General features: G+C 59.4%; 6 protein-coding genes across 6 annotated transcripts; all 6 read right to left on the minus strand.

The window, feature by feature from the left end:
• Positions 1-652: 652 nt before the first annotated feature.
• LSCM1_01801 (uncharacterized protein) lies at positions 653-2,002 on the minus strand (the record flags this gene model as incomplete). The annotated part of the gene is made up of 1 exon (XM_067319401.1): positions 653-2,002. One exon carries the CDS (start codon positions 2,000-2,002, stop codon positions 653-655), a length of 1,350 nt encoding a protein of 449 aa, XP_067175950.1.
• A 1,055-nt stretch (positions 2,003-3,057) lies between these two features.
• Positions 3,058-5,817, minus strand: LSCM1_01802 (uncharacterized protein; the record flags this gene model as incomplete). Its single annotated transcript, XM_067319402.1, has 1 exon — positions 3,058-5,817. The coding sequence occupies one exon, from the start codon at positions 5,815-5,817 to the stop codon at positions 3,058-3,060; it is 2,760 nt and encodes a 919-aa protein (XP_067175951.1).
• Positions 5,818-7,010: 1,193 nt separating this feature from the next.
• LSCM1_01803 (uncharacterized protein) lies at positions 7,011-9,212 on the minus strand (the record flags this gene model as incomplete). Its single annotated transcript, XM_067319403.1, has 1 exon — positions 7,011-9,212. One exon carries the CDS (start codon positions 9,210-9,212, stop codon positions 7,011-7,013), a length of 2,202 nt encoding a protein of 733 aa, XP_067175952.1.
• A 2,592-nt stretch (positions 9,213-11,804) lies between these two features.
• On the minus strand, positions 11,805-13,085 carry LSCM1_01804 (uncharacterized protein; the record flags this gene model as incomplete). The annotated part of the gene is made up of 1 exon (XM_067319404.1): positions 11,805-13,085. One exon carries the CDS (start codon positions 13,083-13,085, stop codon positions 11,805-11,807), a length of 1,281 nt encoding a protein of 426 aa, XP_067175953.1.
• Positions 13,086-14,349: 1,264 nt separating this feature from the next.
• LSCM1_01805 (uncharacterized protein) lies at positions 14,350-17,178 on the minus strand (the record flags this gene model as incomplete). The annotated part of the gene is made up of 1 exon (XM_067319405.1): positions 14,350-17,178. One exon carries the CDS (start codon positions 17,176-17,178, stop codon positions 14,350-14,352), a length of 2,829 nt encoding a protein of 942 aa, XP_067175954.1.
• Positions 17,179-18,134: 956 nt separating this feature from the next.
• On the minus strand, positions 18,135-20,117 carry LSCM1_01806 (uncharacterized protein; the record flags this gene model as incomplete). The annotated part of the gene is made up of 1 exon (XM_067319406.1): positions 18,135-20,117. The coding sequence occupies one exon, from the start codon at positions 20,115-20,117 to the stop codon at positions 18,135-18,137; it is 1,983 nt and encodes a 660-aa protein (XP_067175955.1).
• Between the last annotated feature and the right edge of the window lie 102 nt (positions 20,118-20,219).

Below are 20,219 nucleotides of genomic sequence, written 5' to 3' on the forward strand. Positions count from 1 at the left end.
TGCCCCCCTCCCCGCTCCCCAACGCGTGGCCAGGGGAAAGGCCGCTTTTCTTCTGGGCGTCTCTGCAGCGTCTTTCGCCCTAAAGCGCCCCCACAACGCAAGAAAGCTGGGCCAGAGCCACCAAACATAAAACAGAGAAAGGAATACTGCAGCGGCGAAAGTAATCAAAAAAAAATAGAACCGACAAAAGCATACGCAGGCTCCGTCCTGGCGCGCCGCGTGCCCCTCACACGTATGTGACGCGGACGCACCACTGTGTAAGGCACGGTGGCAGTTGGCTTTCAGGAGCGTTCGCTTCCCTGTCCTTCTTCTCTTCCGCACTGCACACACTTAAACAGATGCGCGCCGAGTAGAGAGGCAGCATGGCACGGTTATACGAGGGAATGGCGCAGAGAACAGGAAAGAGTGACGATGAGTCGGCAAGAGCAGTTGGGGGGAGGGGGGAGGAGCGCTGTCGACCCGCCGCTCAGCCCCAATGGAAACAAAGACAATCCCCACGGAGAGAGCGAAAAGGGAAAACGGGTGGAGAAGCAGAGATGCAGCAGAGATGCGTCGTGCGGAATAAATCACAAAAAAAGCCCGTTTCTGTTTCAAGAGGCCCCGGCGTTTCTTCAGCGGAATAAAGGAGCAATGCACAATCGAGAGCATCTCCTCAGTGCAGTGCCGAGGCGCCTCGGAAGCCGCAGTGAATCCGACGCGCTCGCCGTGGTGGCACCATATTTTGCGGCGCCACGTTGCGCACTGCCGTGTTCGTATTTTGCATCCAAATGCGTGCGTTAAAGATGCGAAATAGCTCCTTGTTGAGCCGGCGAAAATCAATCACTTCACAGGAATCGAAGAAGAAACTGATCTTCGTTCCGTCAAACTGGTACTCGCAGTCCAGCACCTCCATAGGAAGATGAAGACGGTCAGCGATCTCACGGCACGTCGCGAGCGCCAGCCTCTCCATGCTCACGTGCTCGCAATGCAGGCGGTGCACCTCCTCGTCAGTAGCGACGCGGATAACCTCCATGATGTACGCAAACCTCCCCGGAAGCAGCACGCCTGGGTCGAGCGACTGAACGGTTTCTGATTCAAAGGCTTTCTTGTGCGGATTCCATAAAGCACACTGCACCACGAGCCCGCAGTCGTACCCGCGGTCGCCAGGCACAATGACGTACGTCCCCACCTTCACGGTCACCGGACTCGCGAACCGACGCAGTCGCCCACGCTTGAACTCGACGTGAGCTACGTAGCAGAAGGTCTCCGCTGGCCACGGCCGCTGTTTCGGGTGCTCTGCGACGCCGTCGGGGAGTCGGGGTGAGGTCATCTCAGTACTCGCGTGAGTACCGCCCGAGCTTCGCACCTCACCGCACGCCGGGGGCGGCACCAGGGTAAAACGCGAAGGGGAACCTTTCATTATGCGAATGAGGGAGACACCAGGCTCCTCGACCTCGCGAGAGTAGACCCAGGCATCCAGGCTATGCTTCGCGACATCAGAGGGTGCTCCTGAGTTGCTTATCCCGCAAGACGTCTGACCAGAGTTAACGGCGCTGGCGTTGCCTGTGGTGGTACCGCGACTCACAACAGTCCATACCTCACTCTGGCATTGGATGGCGAGGCGTCGTGTGTTCTCGATCACTGTTTGAAGGAGGTAAAGCGCATTTCGCTCTGAAGCCTCGCGCCGCTGAAGCGAGCGTGGGGTAGCGGCGGGAAAGCCAGCTGCGTCGCTCACATCCGCTCCTCGCGCGCTGGCAGAGGTCGGAGACGATCTCGATATATACGCGCCTGGGTAAGGGCTAGAGTCCACCCATGTGTGAAGGTGCTCTGCGAGGTGCTGGAGATAGCTGTTGACCGCCTTCATTTCAGACAGTATCTCTGTGGGGCGCACGGCTCCCATTGCAACTGGTAGCTTGAGAACAGGCTTCACCGACGCCGTGTTCGCCGCGTGCTTGGGCCGGCCGATGGGTGTAGAGAAGATGGCCTGCGCATCCGTAGAGGCTGCCGCGGCGGTGATTGCCATGTTGAAAGTTGCCGTGCTTTGGTGGAGGAAGAGGTCTGGGTGTGTCTAAGGGTAATCCTAGCGTCCCCAGATCACGTGAGGGGGCGTGAACTTGTCGACTGCAAAAGAGTGGCTAGCGAGGGGTGAAAAGAAAAGGTCGGGACGCGAGAAGGCGAAATCTGTCGGTGTGAAGGAAGAAGCGAAGCGCGCCGACAATCTGCCGCCGGAGGGCTTCAGAGCGTGAAGGCAATGCGCTGGGTAACGGAGCGGCGCAGCGTCTGCTTCGCGGTCAGCCTTGAACGGGTGCGAACTAAACACAAGCGAGGCGGAAACGTCTCTGAGAGGGAAGATTGAAAGGGAGTGGGGGTGGGGGAGAAAGGGAGGGACGGCTGTAAATCTCAGTTCGTATGCTCTGTTGTGGTCTCTTTGTCGCGGGACGGATGGCTGCAGACAGAAAACGCAGCGATTCAGCTGCCTTCAGCTTCACTGTTGCTGCAACGTTTATACACGTATGCGTTAGCCTCGAGAAAGAGAGAGAACGGCGGTGAGACGGGGAAAAAGATGTATTGCAGCGCGTTGCATGGTGGCATAGAGGCTTGCAGCTCGCACACACGGATGCATCAGCCGCCTCTTTTTACTATTTTCGCCCCATTCCGACCACCACACGGGTTCAGCGATGCCCCTCCTCTACGCAGATGCTGCAGCTATGCGGGAGCGGTTCGCGCCTCGAAACCTGCGTGCAACGTGGAGGGCCCCTTCGCCCAAGCTCTGCCTTTCAGTCCGCCGCCGAGGAGGAGGCCATTACGAGGACGAGAGGTGCTGCAGCCGCACGCGCCCTGCTGAGTTGGGGAGAAGGGGCAGAAGAAGAGGGAGAGGGAGGCGAAAAAAAAACCGGGGCCAAGCGGCTTCTACACTTTCGTTGTCTCCGCAGCAGCGGCGTTACATGGCGGTCAGGAAAACGTCTCGGTCCGCGGCGGCCTCCCTGTGCAAAGGAGCGCCACAAAAACATCTATCGCTGCAGCAGCACACTTTTTTTCCCCATGCACAAGTTGCCCCATCTCTGCTCACCCCAGTCGTCACAGGGCCGTATACAGAAGGGACTCGTTCAGGTAAAAGGGCTGCTGGGCGTCATTGGCGCCTTCCGGGGTGTACCCGACCCAGAAGAGCAGAAGGCGCTCCGCGAGGCCCCTCACGGAGGCACTCCTTTCTGAGTTCTCTTCGGCACCCGCATCCTTTGTTACGGCTGTAGAAAGCGGCGAGGGTGCTAAGCGCGGTGCGGGAAACAACCGAGTTCGTGGCCCGATGTGCTCGATTTCGATGAAGGCATCAGTCTCCGCCTCGGACGAAGCGGCCATCACAGACTCTGACTCACGATGTCGAGCGCCAGTCTCGCAATCAGTTCCGTGAGACGATGCCGCTGAATTCGCCGTCGCAGAAAGCACTGCCAAGGAAGACAGGCACGAGTCCGATAACGTCACCCCTGCCAAGAAGGCAACACGCTCAGCCACGAGTCGAAGCGAATTCAAAGAGAGGCGAAAAGGCTCGCACGCGCCCACAAAGCGCGACTGAAGCGCTGGCCCCAAGCGGGTGCGCCAGAATCGCTCTGAGATGGCACCTGCTGGCTGCAGAAGCGAGGTGAAAAAAGCTGTACAAACCGACCGTGCTTCAGCGGGGGTTGTGGCAGTGCGGAGGTCTTGCTGCAGGAGGTGCTTCGCCGCTCGCGCCACGAGCTCTACTTGACACCAGTGCTCGACCGCAGTGCGCGTCGAACGCGGTAGACGGTGCAGTACGTACGCCAGGTACCGTAAGTTGAGTCCGTTTGCGTGCATCAAATCGCTCAGCGATGGAACCATGACGAAGCTGCCCGCCTTTCGGCATCCCGCACCGCACCGCACCGCAGTCGGACACGCTTGCGCCAGTGGGTCGGCAAGGGCACCGTCTCCAGTCGGGTGCTCAAATACCAGTCGTGTATAGCAATGCATGCAAGCACAGCAGCACTGCAGGGCGTTTGTGCACACGACGAAGCGCAGTTCGTTCGCGTCGATGTCACCGTCGCACATGGTGCAGGACTCGACCGAAAGCATCGGTGCAGACACAGAGAATTGAAAACCAAGTGTTCCTGCCACACGCGTGATGCCCTCTGACTTGATCCACGCACCCGCCGCGTAAGATTGGGATGCAAGCACCTCTAATTTGCACGTGCGTGCATCCAGGGCCCTCCTCACGGACGCCTGCGGTGAACACGCGCACTCGTTCGGCAGCCACGACCTCTGCCAGGTGAAGAAGACTTCGGGACGGACGCAGCAGCACAGCAGGCTGGCGTACAGAGACCCAGCGCCTGAAGTCCCGACCAGCCGATCCGAAGACGTGGAGGGCAATACCGACACACTGACAGAGAGGTCCGCACGGTGGGGTGGTAACACGGGCGGAAGAAGACGATGGGTCTGCGACAGGTAGAGGCGGCGGTCACGTCCGGCGTACACACGCCATTCACGAGGCACGTCACCGCCTTCAAACCGGAGAGCGCGCCCAAGCCTGTGCAGGAGGTCCGAGACAAGAGCCGGTCGCGGCGATGGTGCCGCTGATGTGTAGGGAGAGACGGCGACACTCCCCTCTGCCGCGATAACTGTACTGCTGTCTGCTGCAATAAGGCTTGCCGTGCCATATGGGGGAACTGTCGAGCACAAAAAAGAGAAGCCGCCAAACGTGCAGTAGGCGTGAAGCGGCACATGCAAAGCGTAGCGCGGCGCCACATGCGCGAGGATCTCCTGGTGGCGATAGATGGCCCGCCCGCACTTCATCGCCATCTCGTCCCCGCCGAGAATGCCATCTGGCGTGTCCACGCACCGCCGCAGCAGGATGCCGCCGTGGAAGTACACCTGATCGGGGAAGCGCGGGTGTGTCGCGACTTGGCGGCTGGACGGAGGCATCGTCGCCTCTTTCCATATCTGTACAACAGTGCGTTCCACTTCGGACCTAAACGCGGCAAGGAGCGCCTCCACCTGAGCGTGCGGTGACGCCTCTGGTAGCGCTGAAGGAGGAATACCAGAGGATAGGGGTCCGTCGAGGTATGCGCACTCTTCGGTAAGCCACCATTGCTCGACGGCCCGTTGATACTCCAGGTTCCAATCCCGCTTGGTCGTTTCCTGTGGGTGAACCGCGGCCCAATAGTAAGTGTACAGCTCTGCGTCAGCGAAAAGAAAGTGAGCTGCCGCAGTGTGAGAGACCTCCGCGCAGGAAATGGAAGGCAACACCGTGCACCAGTTTATCTCTGTACTCGGCAGGCCGGATCGCAACGTGAGCGTGTCATCGCTGTCGGAGGCCGCCGCGAGTGTATCTCGAGCGTCGTACACGCGGTGCCATGATGGCGCAGCAAGGGCTTCACCATCAGCCGGCGCTTCAGCAGAGTCTGAGTAAGCAATCCAGCCTAGCGTGCCATCATCGCACCGAGTGCTAATCCACCAGCCACCAAACACGTCTCGGTGTCGAGACGCTTCCAGCAAGACTGCCCCGGCGGGAACTACACCAGCCACCTCTCCTAGGGGGCCGGCGTAGAGGGGTTCCTCGCATGTGGCACCCCAAAAAACGGGGGAGCGACTGCGGCGTGACTGGCCCTTCGATGGCGCGGAAGGCTGGGACGAGGTTGACCTAGCACTGCACGCCTTCGAGAGGGGCAGCCTCTTTCTTGTACTCGAAAGCAATGTGGAGCGTCGCCGAGGTGCCTGGTGCGAGGCCGGCGCGGTGCTGTCCGCCCGTCGAGGCGGCAGCGGCTGCTGCACTGACGACTCGCTGCGGTCGCCCACTACGCTCTGCTCTCTCGTGCGTTGTGTTCTCATTCGTTATGTGAAAGGTGATCTACATCAGGAAGACAATGGATGGGCGGACACAAAGGCACCACCCACTCAATCCAATACGCCGCCTTCGTAACAGAGAAGATAAGCGAAAAGAGGTGTGTGTGTGTGTGCATCGGAAGGGGGGAGGAGAGGGGAGAGGATGGGGCAGAGAGGCATCCATGTCCTCATCCACAGAGAATACCGGTCAAGAGAGTTCTCATTTTACCCCCCACACACACACAAAAGCAGAAGCACGAAAATGATCGAGTCAGAGGAGCGGTGAAGGGTATGTGCACGACAGCACAAACGGAGGTCATTAGGCTTTCGACACGTGCTTTGTATCTCTACGCAGGCCTTCGGTGCACGCCATACGTGTGCTTTCGGTGATATTGTTTATTTTTCTCGCCGTACATTGCAGAGCCGCGGCCAGCAACTGCACGACTGACTGCCGATGAGACGAGAGAGCTCTGCCAGCCACACTTCCGAATGCGTCCCCCGGTCGCCAAGGATGAAGTTTCTCTCGAGAGGCGCTACTGGTGCACTCCCTGCATGCCCCCTTCGCTTCTTTCTCTGCCTGCGCCTGTGTGTGGGTGTGGGTGTCGGTGGACAAGGTGGAGCGCCTGAAAGGGACAGTGAGGAGAAGAGGAGCGAGGAGGGGGGAGGGGAGCGACGTTCGCTTTCTGTACAAAGCTGCTGCTCCCCACGCAGGGAGTCCACACACATACACACGCAGAGAAAGAGGGGGTGAGGGGATGCCAAGAAATACGTCGGAAGCGACGAAACAGATGTGCAGGAGAATTGGAGAGGGAAAAGAAAGAAAGCAAAAGAGCACTGAGCGAGTGCGCACGCAGAACAGAGAGAGAAAAAAACAAAGGCGCCATACCTCTTCCGAAGCGTGCACGAAGAAGGAGGAGGCACCAGCGTCGCCGGCCCAGATGGCAAAGGTGCCAAACGCACAGATTCACCGACGGCCTTACTCTGACCAGAAGCAGGGAAGCGTGGGTGCCGTGAGAGTAAGGCGAGAATCACTCTCGTACGCGCGCAAAGGCGTCGTGGGCGCGCGACGCGTGGCAGACGCTCGACAGGAGATCGAGTACCTCTTCTAGCACCCTCTGTAAATTCCCATCTCCCACAACGTACACCTCCCTTTCAAAGAAATGTGCAGTCATGGCTGCGTCTCTCCTCACTCATGCGATCTAGCAGCGGGGGGACTTCTGCAGGAATCGCTCCTTCAGGACACGGAGTCGCTCCTCCAGATGCTGCTGCATCCTCAGCATGCTGTTCGATGTGGCAGTGTTGTCTGTGGGCAGACGACGCAGCGGCGACGGTGGTGATGCCTGGAACTCTGTGTCGCCATCCTCGAACACCGGTGACAGCAGTGATCCCCGATAATGTGCAAATGCGCGGCGGGATGGTGCGGCCATCGCCCGCCCGAAGGCGGGTGGACATGCCGGCAATGCACCTGAGAGGGGAGCGCGGGACGGGCGCGGATCCGCATGAGGTACGTGCGTGCCCTCATCGAGCGTTGGCGGCCACAGCACTACTCGCTGCCAGCTGCCCCGGCGATGAGGCTGGCTCGAGGCCTTCATCGGTGGGCCCGTCTGCCACGCGCCCTCTCGCAGGTGCGCTGGTGCTCCTGGTGATGGCAGCGTCAAAGACGCGCGCACCACAGTCGGCGCTGCCCTGGCCGCCACAGGAAGCCGCCAGAAGGAGGAGGACGAGCTTATGGCCGCAGCATGCTGCGTGCACCTCGAGCCAGTGAGAGGAGGAACGCAAGGGGTGAACTGCTCCGGCGGAGTAGTAGCCACAACAGCCGAGGGGCTGGCAGTGGTGAGAGCCATTGGCTCCTGCGTAGATAGCGGCGGCGACACATCCATCTCGTTTGCAGTGCGAAAGGCCACTCCGCTACCGAGCTCGTGCGCAAGGCGAGGGGCCTGCTGCGGCGTCGGTCGTCGCATGGATGACTTCGGCAGCAGCTGAGAGTCGCACCCGTGAAGCTTGCAGCCACCCTGAGCTGGGCTCTCCTTTGTGTCCGTAACGTGAGGTGACAAGCGCCTTGGATCGACTCGCGCCATTTCCCATTGCGCTGACTGAGCCAAGAGAGGAGGCGGCAGGGAGGCGCCTTGTGAGCTCGCAACGAGTGGAAAAGACGGCTCTGACGGCACAGCATCGCTCGCAACCGCATCCTCTGGGGAAGCTTGCTTGCGCCCACGCCGGTGTGGCCGTGCTCTCACTCCTGCCTCTTGGTGAGGTCCCGTTTCCGCCACAGATGGAGCACGCGCGGCCTGCTCCGTGTCGGCGAACGGATCTTGGTGCAGCTCGGATGTCGGGGTAACGACTCGCTCTCGATTCACCGGTGCAGCCACCACCGCCTCCACAGGTACAGCAGCAGTCAGCGCCACCGCCTCCACTGGTTCACTCAGCAGTACCGGCGGTTTCCGCTTTGCTGGGCGGCGGCGCTTAACTTTAGCGCCGGTGTTTGCGGCTTCATGCGGCGCCGTCGTAGGCATCGGGGAGGCTGTACCGTTCTCTGCTATACCGATGGTGGCGATGGGCGTCAAGGAGGTGGACGGCGACGGCTGCTCGAACACGACATCTGCCATGGAGGAAACGCCATGTGAGACGGGATTCTGCGCTGCCGACGTCGGCTGCGCCGGCGACGCAGGCGGGCTCAGGAGCTCCTCTTGCGACGCAGAAGGCACGATGGTACGTAGCCAATCAAAAATGGCTGCCTCCCTCTGCGGCGAAACACAAGAAGCGCCGAAGACGGCCTGCGGGAAGGTGTTAGCATCGAGCGCGGGATGGGGTACCTCAGCTACCGCCGGGGCTGCCTCGACGGACGGGAAGGTTGGCGGCGCCGCCTTGACGGCAGCCTTTTTCGGCGCCTTCAGCTGTGCACGCGGGCCCGCCGGAACATCTCCAAGTGCGTGTGTCGTCTGCTTCACGTCTTTTGGTGCCTCTACAGTGGCTTCAACGGTGGCGCCCGCTGTCGGCGGGGGGAGTGGCCGGTAGTACCGCCGCTGTACGTACTTGAGACGAATCCACTTCATCACGTTTGCCGAGGCCTCGCGCTCTGCAGGTTTGACGTAGCTAGCGGGAATGGTCGCCTCGAAAGCGCGCTTGGCACGCTGGTTACCCATGCTGGACATGAATGCAATCTGCTCCGGCTCCCAGAGGTCCATCGTGCAGCTCTTTACCTTGCTGATGTGCACGCCGAGCTGGCGATGCAGGCCACTGCAACGGATACATATGAAGATGCCGAGATTCACGCTCGCCCACGTCGGGTTACGTGCGCAGCAATCCATGCACTCATTATTGTAGGGCTGCTTTAGCAGTGCTAATAGCTGTCGTAGGCGCTGATCCTGAACTTCTTTTGACTGCCGCTTTATCGACGCCATGCAGACAGCGTGTCTGCCCACAGTAAGCGGATGCAGGAATACTCCAGAGGCGTGACGTGGGGTCGCGGGAGGGAGGGGGAGGGACGCGACACAGCGACGGCTTCGGTTTGATTGATAGGCGACAACAGCCCACCCGCCTGGACACCACCCTGCAAGGGACCCGAAAGAGACAAAAGCAGACGTATACAGAGCAAACTACTGCGAGAACGAGGCGCCCGCGCACCTCGATGAAGGTTCGATAGAGTCCCTTCGGGTGCAGCAAGAACGCACAACTCCACCTGTCCCGGCAGGACGCTCCCTTTGACCCGCGCGTCTTTTTGTTGAGGAGAGTAGGAGGGGGGCGTTCAGTCGATTAGTGTTCCCACTAACGGAGCCTACAAAGCTCCGTTAGTGGCGATCTGCCTGTCTGTGTCTGTCTGTCTGTGTGTGTGTGTGTGTGTTTGTGCTTTGGTAGAGAATGACCGAACGCACGTATGCGCGTCGATCTCTGAGGTTACCGCGTCTTCCCTTCTCTCGTTTCTCCTCCGCGCGGCAATTCGCACGACTTCCAACGAGCGCTGGCGTCTCTTCGACACGTGATAGGAAACAACGGAAGGGACGGCTCCCAGAGCGGACTCGAGCGCTGCCAAGGCGGTAGCTTAGATGCACACGAACGCCAACGGAATGTATTTTTGTTCTGTGTGTATGTGTGTGTGTATATGTAGGGGGGATAGCGAAAATGAGATGCTGTGCGACATGGGCGCAGTGAGGCCAGAATCGCTGATGGGAAAGAGGGAACGGCGAAGGCGTACAATGACGAAGGGAGAAGAAACGCAGCCCATGAGTACAGGAAGCGAAGACCAGCGCGCCCAGCCATCGCCCTCCTCGGTCGAAGAGCGGAGCGAACACGTTCCTCACAGTGGCCGCAGAGAGGAACACTGGCACAAGAGGCGGCTACAGAAGAGTGCTATGAGAGGAAAGTGCTCCGTCCCGCCTTCCCACACGTAGTCTGACTCGAATGCAGACTGGTTCAACAAGACGGCGGGGAAAGAGTGATGCGATAGGTGCGGACGAACGAAAGAACACGCATTGTCTACACTCCCGTTTCCTTCCAGCGCCCCCCTCCTTCACTCACTTCTGAAGCGCGGCATCCGGAGCGATGCCCCTTCCCCGGCATATGCCAGCGACACGCTTGGCTCTTCCGCATCACCACCACCGCCACCACTTCGTCACCCCCCCCTCTCCCTCTACACACACATCAACTCACACCTGCACAGAATTCGAATGCTCACACATTCCGCTTTCAGGTGCGCGTGAGAATGTCTCGTGCATCCCACGCCGGGATGGGTGCAAATACGGAGCCACAGCCTTCAACGGGGAGGACAGCGAAGAAGCAACAGGTCACGAGTCATACCGCCACTCAAGAATGGAACGCCCATATGCAGATAGAAAGGGGAGGGGAAAGGGCGACGTACAACAATAAAAAAGAGCGGTCGAGCCATTGGCGGTAGGAAGCAATGAAGGGTGCATGATGAGAGCGGCAAACAAGGTAATGGACCTACAAGCAACGGAGAGAGGGAAAGAGAGAGTCATCCAGAGAAGCAGCGTAGGCGTGTATGAGCCGCAATCACGTCTTGCCAAATGTGCGACGGAGGGCGGTGCAGAGGGCCAATCGATGCCGGGATAAGTACTGCTCTTCTCGAAGCTGTTATTGCTGGTGGAAAAGGGAAAGAGTGGCCCGATAAAGGGCCCACATTCTTGGAGCGCGTAGGTGGGATTCGATATGAGATGGGCCCTTTGCACGAATGGAATTGGTTACGGGAGAGCCGCATGAGGGCAAGGGAGGTGGGCAAAGTCGAGGCCGCAAAAGGAGACACACGCACACACATACACACATGTACGCCTAACCAAATCACAACGAAGCATGATGAAGGGTGAAAACAGAGCCGTGCTTCCAGAAGAAAAAAATGAAGCGAAATAAAAAGGACGAGAGCATGCTAAAAGATGAACATGTGCGGCGTCATGCAGACACTCGCTTCCTCCACAGATGCTGTCGGCAGACCGCGCGCAGTCGCACCCAGTCACTGCAACGCGCCGAACACCCCATCCCTCTCTCCCTTCTCAGATTCGCTCGCGAACTTTCCTGGGTCACCTAGCCGAGAAGGAAAAAAAAAGAAAACTGTCGCCAATAAACTCCCCTTCCCATTCTCTCCATCATTGACTCGCACACGACAGCCGCAGAAGGCACTCTCGCACTCCGCAAAGTAAAAGAGAGCGCGCAGGGAATCAAATCGAAAAAAAGAAGAATTGGGAAGCACACGGGGCTTTGGGAGAGAGTGGCGGTGGTCCATTTGGCAGCTCTCGGCAAGGTGAAGGCAGCAGAGAAGGCCGGTGGTGAGACGGGCAGCGAACTATGAAAGGAGAGAGAGCGTGTCCAAGAAAAAAAAACAAGAGGCAGAGAAGAAGGGGGTCATTCGCCTCTCTCTCTCTTCTGTTTCGCCGACAGCGCATAGGAGCGGGGGAAATGAGAGGAGGGGCCCGTATACCGCTGGCGTGCTCTGATGATGAGGGAGCCCATCCATCGGCGTGGCGGTCGTTATGGGTTCGTTCATCCTAAAGGGAAGAGAGCTTCATGCTGGCCAAGTTGTTTGTGGACGCAACAAACACGAGCGCCTTTTTTTCCTCCGCTTGGCACGTCAGTCTGCCATACGGCACTACAAAGCACTCCCCAGCCTTCACCGTCATACCATTCACCTTGGCCGATCCCTCCAGGCAGAAGCCCAAGCCGATCGTTGGCAACATCACGGAGGTCTTCCCGCTACCTGTGCGATGGTCATACTGCAGGCGAAAGAGAGAGAAGTCTGGGAAATGCGCCGGGGGTTGGTAATACTGCACCTGCCACCGCGCAGCATCCTCACTGTTCTTCTTCTCGTGCCGTGCAGACGCGAGCCCCGTCGTGTCGTACTTCAGCATGCGTATAAGCGTCGGTACATCCTTCCACTTGGGCGTGAGTCCAGCCCGCACGACGTTGTCGCTGCATGCCATGATCTCAACACCGTCGCCGCTGATGTACGCGTGCGGCTCGCTGTCCGACAGGAAAAGCGCCTCTCCAGGCACGAGTTGCACGTAGTTGAGGAGGTACACCATCCAGCACCCTACATCGTCGGGATACTGTCTGTACACGCGCACAAACACCTCGTCCTCGCCGCACGGTGACCCCCGTTCATGGATGCGCTGAAGATGCAGACGCAGCGACTTCGCGACGACCTCTTCAGAGGCGGTGTACAACTTGGTCATGATCGATTTCAGTGCCTGTTTCTCCTCATCGCTGTCGGCTGCCGGCAGCGCGCTCGCTGGCGCCCTCAGGTACTGATCCACCACCATTTCCCCACCAACAACCTCTTTCAGCTCCGGTATGCGCCTAAGGTAGTCCATGATAGCCTTGAGCGGACGGAAACAGCACAGCGCCTCGAAACGGGTCAGGGCGCAAATGAGCTCTGGCTTGTGGTTTGGATCCTTGTACTTGTCCGGATGGGCGGCGTGCAGCTCTTCGGCCAGTTTCTTGCAAGGATGCGCCTGGATAGAAAGCGCCGTACGAATCGAGAGAATCTTCAGCAGGTACGGGACAGTGCCACGGAACGGGGAGGCTTGGTGTGCGGCCGAGAAATATCGTTTGCTGTTCTCCGGCTGCCGCAAGAAATCCTCGAGCAACTGAGCACTGCCGCCGGCAATCTTGGACGGGCAGTTGGGGTGCGTGCCGACCCACAACTCCGCAAACATGTTGCCAGACGTGTCATTCGTCATGCCCTTCATTTTTGCCACAAAGCTCGAAGAGGCATCCTTGCCCCAAGCGTAGCTTTGGTAGCCCGCATCGAGCTTGACGGGCGCGGACATGCTGATGCAGCGCGACCACTTTGCGGGGAGAGGAGGTGAAGGGGGGAAATGTTATGAAAGAGGGTATGCTGCGTCCGTAAGTGTGAAAGACAGGCGGTATATCCCTTTTCTTTGTTTTCTCTTTCGCGACAAAGTCGCTCAGACCACTGAATGGTCGACAACAGCCGGAGCCGAAGCGAAAACGACGAGGGCGACGCGGCGGAAAAAAAAGCGCCGCACACACAGCAGAATAAACACTTGAAGCAGTGCGGGTGACACGTCCAGTATGCGGAAAATCACACGCGCTCCCAACGAAAGAGGATGGGGAGGCGCAAGGGCGAAAAAGAAAGAGACAGAGATGCTGAAAATAAAAAAATGAGTTCAAAGAGCTGCTACGAGGGCTGCGCAAAAGGGAAGAAGCGGTTGCCATGAAGTAAGTGGCGAAGAGGGCGAGGAGAGGAGGTGCAGTCGAGTCAGCGAGGAACATGTCTCGGGCCCAAGAGGAAACGCGTGCATGCGGGGCTAGATAACTGCATTTACTTCTGCATCGCCGCCAGGAAGGGTGGAAATTGAGAACATGAAGAAGAGGCCAGAGGAGCGGTAGAGCCGCCGCGGGGAGTGCAGCACGGCGTCTCTCAGAGGGAATCCACGCCAGGAGTTCGCCCTTTTCCTCTGCGGCATTCTGCTCGCGCTCACCTGAGCGAGCGTCGCGGTGCAGAGGTACAATGGCGCGCAATGCACCACGCCACCGCAGGAGTACGACAGAAGACAGGAGCATCGCTGAGCACGCCGCCAGCACCCCTTCCCTCTGACGCCGAAGTTTCTGTGGTCCATTTTACCCCTTCAGGGTGCATGTAGCAGTGACATAACGAAGCGGGAAAAAAAAGTGGGGTAGACCTTTGAGAGGCCACAACAGCCGAGAGAGAAGAGAACCGACTGGAATGTCTCCCCGCCCTCCTTGCCAGCTCGACCCCAACGGAGAACGCTGAGTGGCAGAGGCAGAAGCAGGGAATCGATACGTGTGTGTGCGTGTATGTATTTATGCCCGCCTCCTTCCCCTCCCCCACACACACATGATATGCGGAAAAGCACTGTGATACTGAGACGTGGGCAGGACGCTCGCGCAGCGGAGAAGAAAAGACAGAAAATATAACACGCACGCACAGACACGCACTAAAAAAAAACGAGGCGCACCGCCAGGCAGCCCTTCGAGGCAACGGGAGCGCGTCGCCACGGGAGGGTTGGGTGGGGGGAAGGGCGCCATCGGGAGAAGCAGCCGCTGCCTCTACCCAGGCGTCTCGCGAGCGAGGTGAGAAGGGAGGTAAAAGCATGGTCCCGCCCCCGGCCTCGCCCTCCATGACGCCCACATCTTCGCCGCCGCTTCGACGCTTGGGATGTTTCGGGTGAAAAGGAGTGAGGGCTTGTGCACGGATATCATTTCTGGCGAGAGGTTCACCATGCGCAGGTGTTCGAACTTTCGGACGCGACTTGCCGCCACGTAGACGAGGTGGTCGCATGGAAACATTCTGTCGGCATCAAAAAGGACGGCATAATCCAGCGTAACTCCTTGAGCTTTGTGCACAGTAAAGGCGTACGCGGGTGTCAGCGGGATACAGGCGACACGAAGGGTGAAGCACCAGTCCTGCTTCGCGACTGAGACGGGCAGTGTAATCCACGGAATCGCCACATCTTTGCCGTCTGCATCCATCCGCACAACAGGAACCAGCACAGTATTTGAGACGGTGCCGTGTCCACTTCTTGTGGTGTCGACGGCGACTCTGGCGAGCACGTGCGCGGGGGTCGCATGCACCCTCATCTCCCCTGGCATCAGATCCGTACACGCTGAGAACGATCGAAACCCCACCACCGTGCCAAGAGAGCCGTTAACATGCTTGCACGTCAAGTTGCGCAGCAGCATCACACGACACCCAACCTTCAGCCGCTTATCCTGCAGCACTGTGTCCTTCCGGACAGCATCGCGCAGGTGTGCCTGCATAAAGGGTTGCAGTCGGCGCATCAGCTGCCGTGCTTCCACAGCTTCCACGCGCACTAGTTCTCTCGGAAACAGAGAGCCCGGAGGCTGTAGCTGAATTCGTGCTCGTGCGTGCTCACTCGCGCATCCAACGTCTCTCGGCGTGGACTTGTGGTCTTCTGGGCCAAGCACCCCGCCCCTCAGCTCCAGCACACTCTTGACAGCAGATCTTCGGCCTTCCGCAATGCGCTCCGTTGCACCACTGCAACGGACGCACGCCGCCGACAACGATGCTGAGTAAGACAGCGGAGAGGGCAGCCCGTATACTTGAACAGAGCCGCGAGGAAAAAGGCAAACCTCCTCCAGGGCACGAGCGACGGCTATTGCCTCCACATCCCGTAGTCGCCCTCGGCGTTTGAGGGCAGCTCTCGCGCTTCCGATGGGGGAGCACAAACGATAGTGCAGGAGCAGTGTGGCTTCGCGCGTGCCGCGAGCGCCGACTTCCTCCCGGCCCTCCGGCACGGCGCTCAAGGACGAGGCGCACGTCGCCTCTGTCATGGTGAGCTGCGTTTGGAACAGATGCTCGTCGCCCTCCAGCGCCAGCATCTTGCGGTCGTTGAAGTTCTTGACGGCCGCCTTCGTCGGCAAAAGACGTATGGCATCCTCGACGGGGGCGTTCAGGAAAGCAGACCGCGAAAGCCGATAGGGGAGCTGGCCGACCCGTAGACGATTCAAGGCGGCGGCAAACGTGGGATCCTGCTGCCGCAGCGGTTCACGAAGCTGCACATGGAGGAGATGATGGAGGAAGCACCAACTCTCGAACATGGGCTTGTCATAATACCACAGCTCGCGGCGTCGACCTTTCGTCGGACTGGAGTGGGCGGTCCTCATCACTCGACCGGTCTCTTTCCTTCCCACGGCCGACGCACAATCCGCCTCAGAGGCGGCTTGTGCGGCACTGCTATCACATAAATGCGCTTCCGAATCGGCGGCGCTCGCCACCTCATAGAGCAAAGGTGGCGCGTTGTCGTCCTCCTCCTCGCGGCTGACACGCTGGCACACGAGACTGTCACCATCTTTGCCGGACTGCTTCTTATCGTTACGGATGCGGTGGCACCGGCGCCTGCTCAGAGGGTCAGCAGCAACAGCAGCGGCAAAGGGTGTGAGCTGCATAAAGTCACCAGAAAGGATCATCTGCAGCCCACCAAACGGCCGACTGGCGTCGCGCCCGGCCATACGGCGCGCGGCGCGCTCGAAGGACTCAATCACGCCCGCGTGCAGCATCGAAACTTCATCGATGATCACTACATCCACGTCCGCCAGCACTCCAGTATTCCTGAACTGCAGTCGGCGGTAGCGTCCACCATTGCTGGCCGAGGGCCCTGTGAGAAAGCTGTCCCCCAATTCATCCTCTTCGATTACTTCACCCTCGTCACTCCCGTCGTGGAGGAAGTCGTCTTCCCCGAGATTGGCGTCCGTGTGCGTGGGCTTCCTAGAACTCTCCATCACTTCGTCTGGGTTCGGTAAAGGCACACCAAAGGTGCTGTGGAAGGTGCTACCTCCAATATTCAACGCGGCAATACCGGTAGAGGCTGTAATAGCGATGCGTCGACCCTGCGCTGTGAGGCTCTGCGCGATGGCACGTAGGAGGTGAGACTTGCCCGTCCCCGCATCGCCGCCGATAAACAGCGATGCGCCTTGAGAGGCCAAGGCGCACACAGTTGCTTGCTCACCTGTCAGGGGCAACTTTGCTGCAGCTGCCTGGGTTGCCTCTGGCAGCAACAAAACATTGCAGTCACCGCCAAGCCCTGTCTGACCTGCAAAGCCGATGGCGTTGGCTTCACTTCGGCACCCCTTCGCCACCTCCCTCCCTGCGGTCTCTGTCCCATCGCTCTGAAGCAAATGTTGCACGCACTCATTGGGCTTGACGGCACGCGACGAGGCTGCAGTGGGGTGCGCGCACGGATAAACAGCATCGGCTGCCAGCCCCGCAAAGTCGCGCGGGGGCGGCGGCAGAACGGCTACCGTTGAGGGAACGTTCGCGCCGTTGGAGGTGTCAGCTGAAATTCGCTGCCCGTACTCGCCCGCCGTTGAGTTCCATCTTTTCTGCACCACTGCGCGGCAAATCGAATAATTACGCATCGGAAAAGAGGCGGGGACGGGCAAAGCTTCTGAAAAGGAGAAAAAAACTGCCACAGCGGTGAGCCAAAGACCCCGTTTACTGTGTCTGAGGAGCGCTCTGCTCTACTGGATTCAGCGAGCTCCCGTCTCGGTTCGTACTGCGCTTTTCGGTGCCTTGTCGTACGATAGGCATCTCTGCGGAAGCATAACCGTCGTCCACAATCGCCCATGTGGTCGCATGCGAAATAGGAGCGCTTCATGCGACTTGTGTGGGAGGACCGAAAAACGGGTGAGCAGGAGTAGAAGCGGTGAAGGAGGGGGGAAGGGAGGCACAAAGCCATTGTGCCAGGGCGTTCCAACATCATGTGTATAATGGAGAAGCATCAGCGTAGAGTGGAGCGCCTCATCAAAAAGAGATGCGCGCCCGCACACGCATGCAGAGCGGACAAGAGACCGTTGTGCTCACCTTCAGGATGAGCATCCAAGCGTCGCAGGCTCACCTTCGCTGCACCACTATTTTCTTCCCTGGATATATCTGCCCCGCAGTATCGATATCTCTTACTTGTGGTTGATTTGAAAAAGAATACACCGCAGAGCTTCGTCTCGTGGGGCCTGCACCTCCGTTTTCAGCTATGCAAAGGTCCCTGAAGCGCTGTGCGCCGGTGTCTTTTCAGCCGGTGTGTTGTCGGAGCTGCACAAGGGGGGAGCCGCCACAGTAGGCTGCGATCTACTTATCAAACGCGCTCGAAGCATCGACATCTGGTGTGCGAGCGGGGGAGAGGGAGGTCAACGGGTATAGAACCCGAGCCCCATCCTCCGGCGTGGGAAGCACGACGTCTGGAGTGCCAAGGAGAGAGCCCTCATGGAAAAGAGAGCAACAAAAGATGTCTATGGAAAGCGTTTCTGAGGAAGCCGACGAAGGCGAGCAGAACAAGCTGCGATGCCAACAAGAACAAAAAAAAAATCGGCGGCTTCGCTCACACGGTCATATAGCGCGACACGGGCGGCGGAGGAACAAACTCAGCGTTTCGTGACCGTGCCGAGATCGTCACGCGCTGATATGACGGAACGTCCTGACTCTGCTCCTCCGCATCCAGAGCGTGCAAGGATTGCCGAAGCAGCTTCAGCTGTCGGTGCTCCTCAGGTGTCACGTACAAGCGGTGGCATCGGGCAGGTGGGAGCCGGTACTCCTCCGTGTTGCCTTCTGACTCGATGAGCCCGCGCATTCGAAGGAGGGCAAAGAGCTCCGCCCCTGTGACGGCGCAAAGGATTGTGGCCTCCACGTTCAGCGAAATCGGTTTCGGTCGTGCAGCCGTCTGTTGCACTGACCTGCGCGACGCACCAGCCGTGGACCTACTCCTCTCCTGTGTCGCAGACGAACGCGCCGCTGATACTGACGCCGACCGTCGCGCGGCTGAGGGGACACCGCGCGGAGTGCTGGTCGCAGTCCGGCCACTTTTGCCTTGACCACGATGCCAATTCTGAGCGATGGAGCCTGCTGACGGCGGCTGGAACTCGTGAGAGCCGCCCCGCTGCCCACCACCTATCGGCTCGCAACGCACATCGCTGGAAGGCATTCGAGAAACCCTCACGGGACGCGCAGCCGGGTCGCCGAAGACGTCACGCGCCACGTAAGTCGTCCCTGCCGCTGCTGCCGGCACGCGCCCCTGCACGCTACTCAGCATGGCCGCCATCTCGTCGCCGCCCTCGGCCACATCGTCGAGGGATGCACAGATGTTCTGGCAGGTTCTGCCCGAATTTTCAGTGTTAGTGTCCCCAGTCCGCGGCAAAACCTCCACTTCCATCGACGCGTCGCCTTGGCCATGTGGCTCATATGCCGGCGCCGGTGGCGGCGGTGCAGTGTCAGGCAACATCGCGGCATGCGCGTCTGGGGACCGAGTCGGTGTAGCCGTTTCTGCCCGCGCACCCGGCGGCCGTCGAGGTGAGGGGCTTAAATCATCGAAACCACGCATCTCAGCGGATGCGTCGTTCCCTCTAAAAGAACGCCCTGCATCGTGCTCTGTAGCTTCGACGCACATAGCAGACTCGGCAGGAGCTCCTCTCCTTGATGGTGGCGCCATCGACAGTGAGGAGAGAGTGGTGAGCTGCTTCATCTTCTGCCGCAACCGCTCCTGAACAACACGGAAGGCATCAAACGATACCTCCTCATCCGAACTCGTACTGTCATCAGACGGGGCGTGCGCGGCGGTGATGCACGACTCGTCGTGCGTGCGACCGTATGGGGTGTGGCCCTCTTGATCGCGCAAGGCCGGTGCCTGTGCACTCGCTTCGAGAGAAGCCGTACGCCGTCGAGGCCTCGGAAACCGCTCGTGGAAGTCGTACGACGGCAAACCAGCAGCGCTGCCGGGTCGGCTTCGTGGCACGTGCGAAAAATCGATGCGGTGCGGCAGTGCGCTCAAGGTGAACGCTGCCGGGCATACAGCAGCAGGTGTGCTGGGCGCCTGGCTACACGCGGCACCCATCAACGGTGCTGCATCCGCTATCATTGTAGCCTCAGACGTGGAAATGGTGACGTGTTGGCGTGCAAGCTGCAGCATTGCATGCACTTTCGGCGCAGGCTCCTCTCCGCGAGCGCGTGTGATGGGGGCAGTCGGCGCTAAAATACTGCTGGTGCGGTGCGCAAGCAGAGAGCTTTTCTTCGGCACGTCCAGGCGCTGATTCGCGTCCCGCTCGCTAATGCCATTGGCCCGCGGCAATGGATACTCGCTCGGGATCGACCTCGAAACGGGTGTCGGGCATGGCGGTGTCGCGATGGAGGATACCAGCTCTGCTGCGGCTGGTGCGAGTGCAGCGCTTCCTGTCGTCTCCTCTACTGCGTAGCGATGCCCTGAGGCACGCCGCTGCATCAGCTTTTCCTGCTCCTGCTGCTCAACTGTGCGAGACAGGTTCAATAGCCGTGCTCGCATCGCGCTCATGCGGCTTTCGAAAGAGTCGCTCATGCTGAGATACACAACACGAGGCAAATGCGGACGCGCCTCTATCAGAATGTTCACTTGCGCGCTATGCAGCTGCCCCACGGCTCATGCTGCCGGTGGTGCGCG

Source organism: Leishmania martiniquensis, chromosome 32 (assembly GCF_017916325.1).
Source record: "Leishmania martiniquensis isolate LSCM1 chromosome 32, whole genome shotgun sequence".
NCBI classification, from domain to species: domain Eukaryota; phylum Euglenozoa; class Kinetoplastea; order Trypanosomatida; family Trypanosomatidae; genus Leishmania; species Leishmania martiniquensis.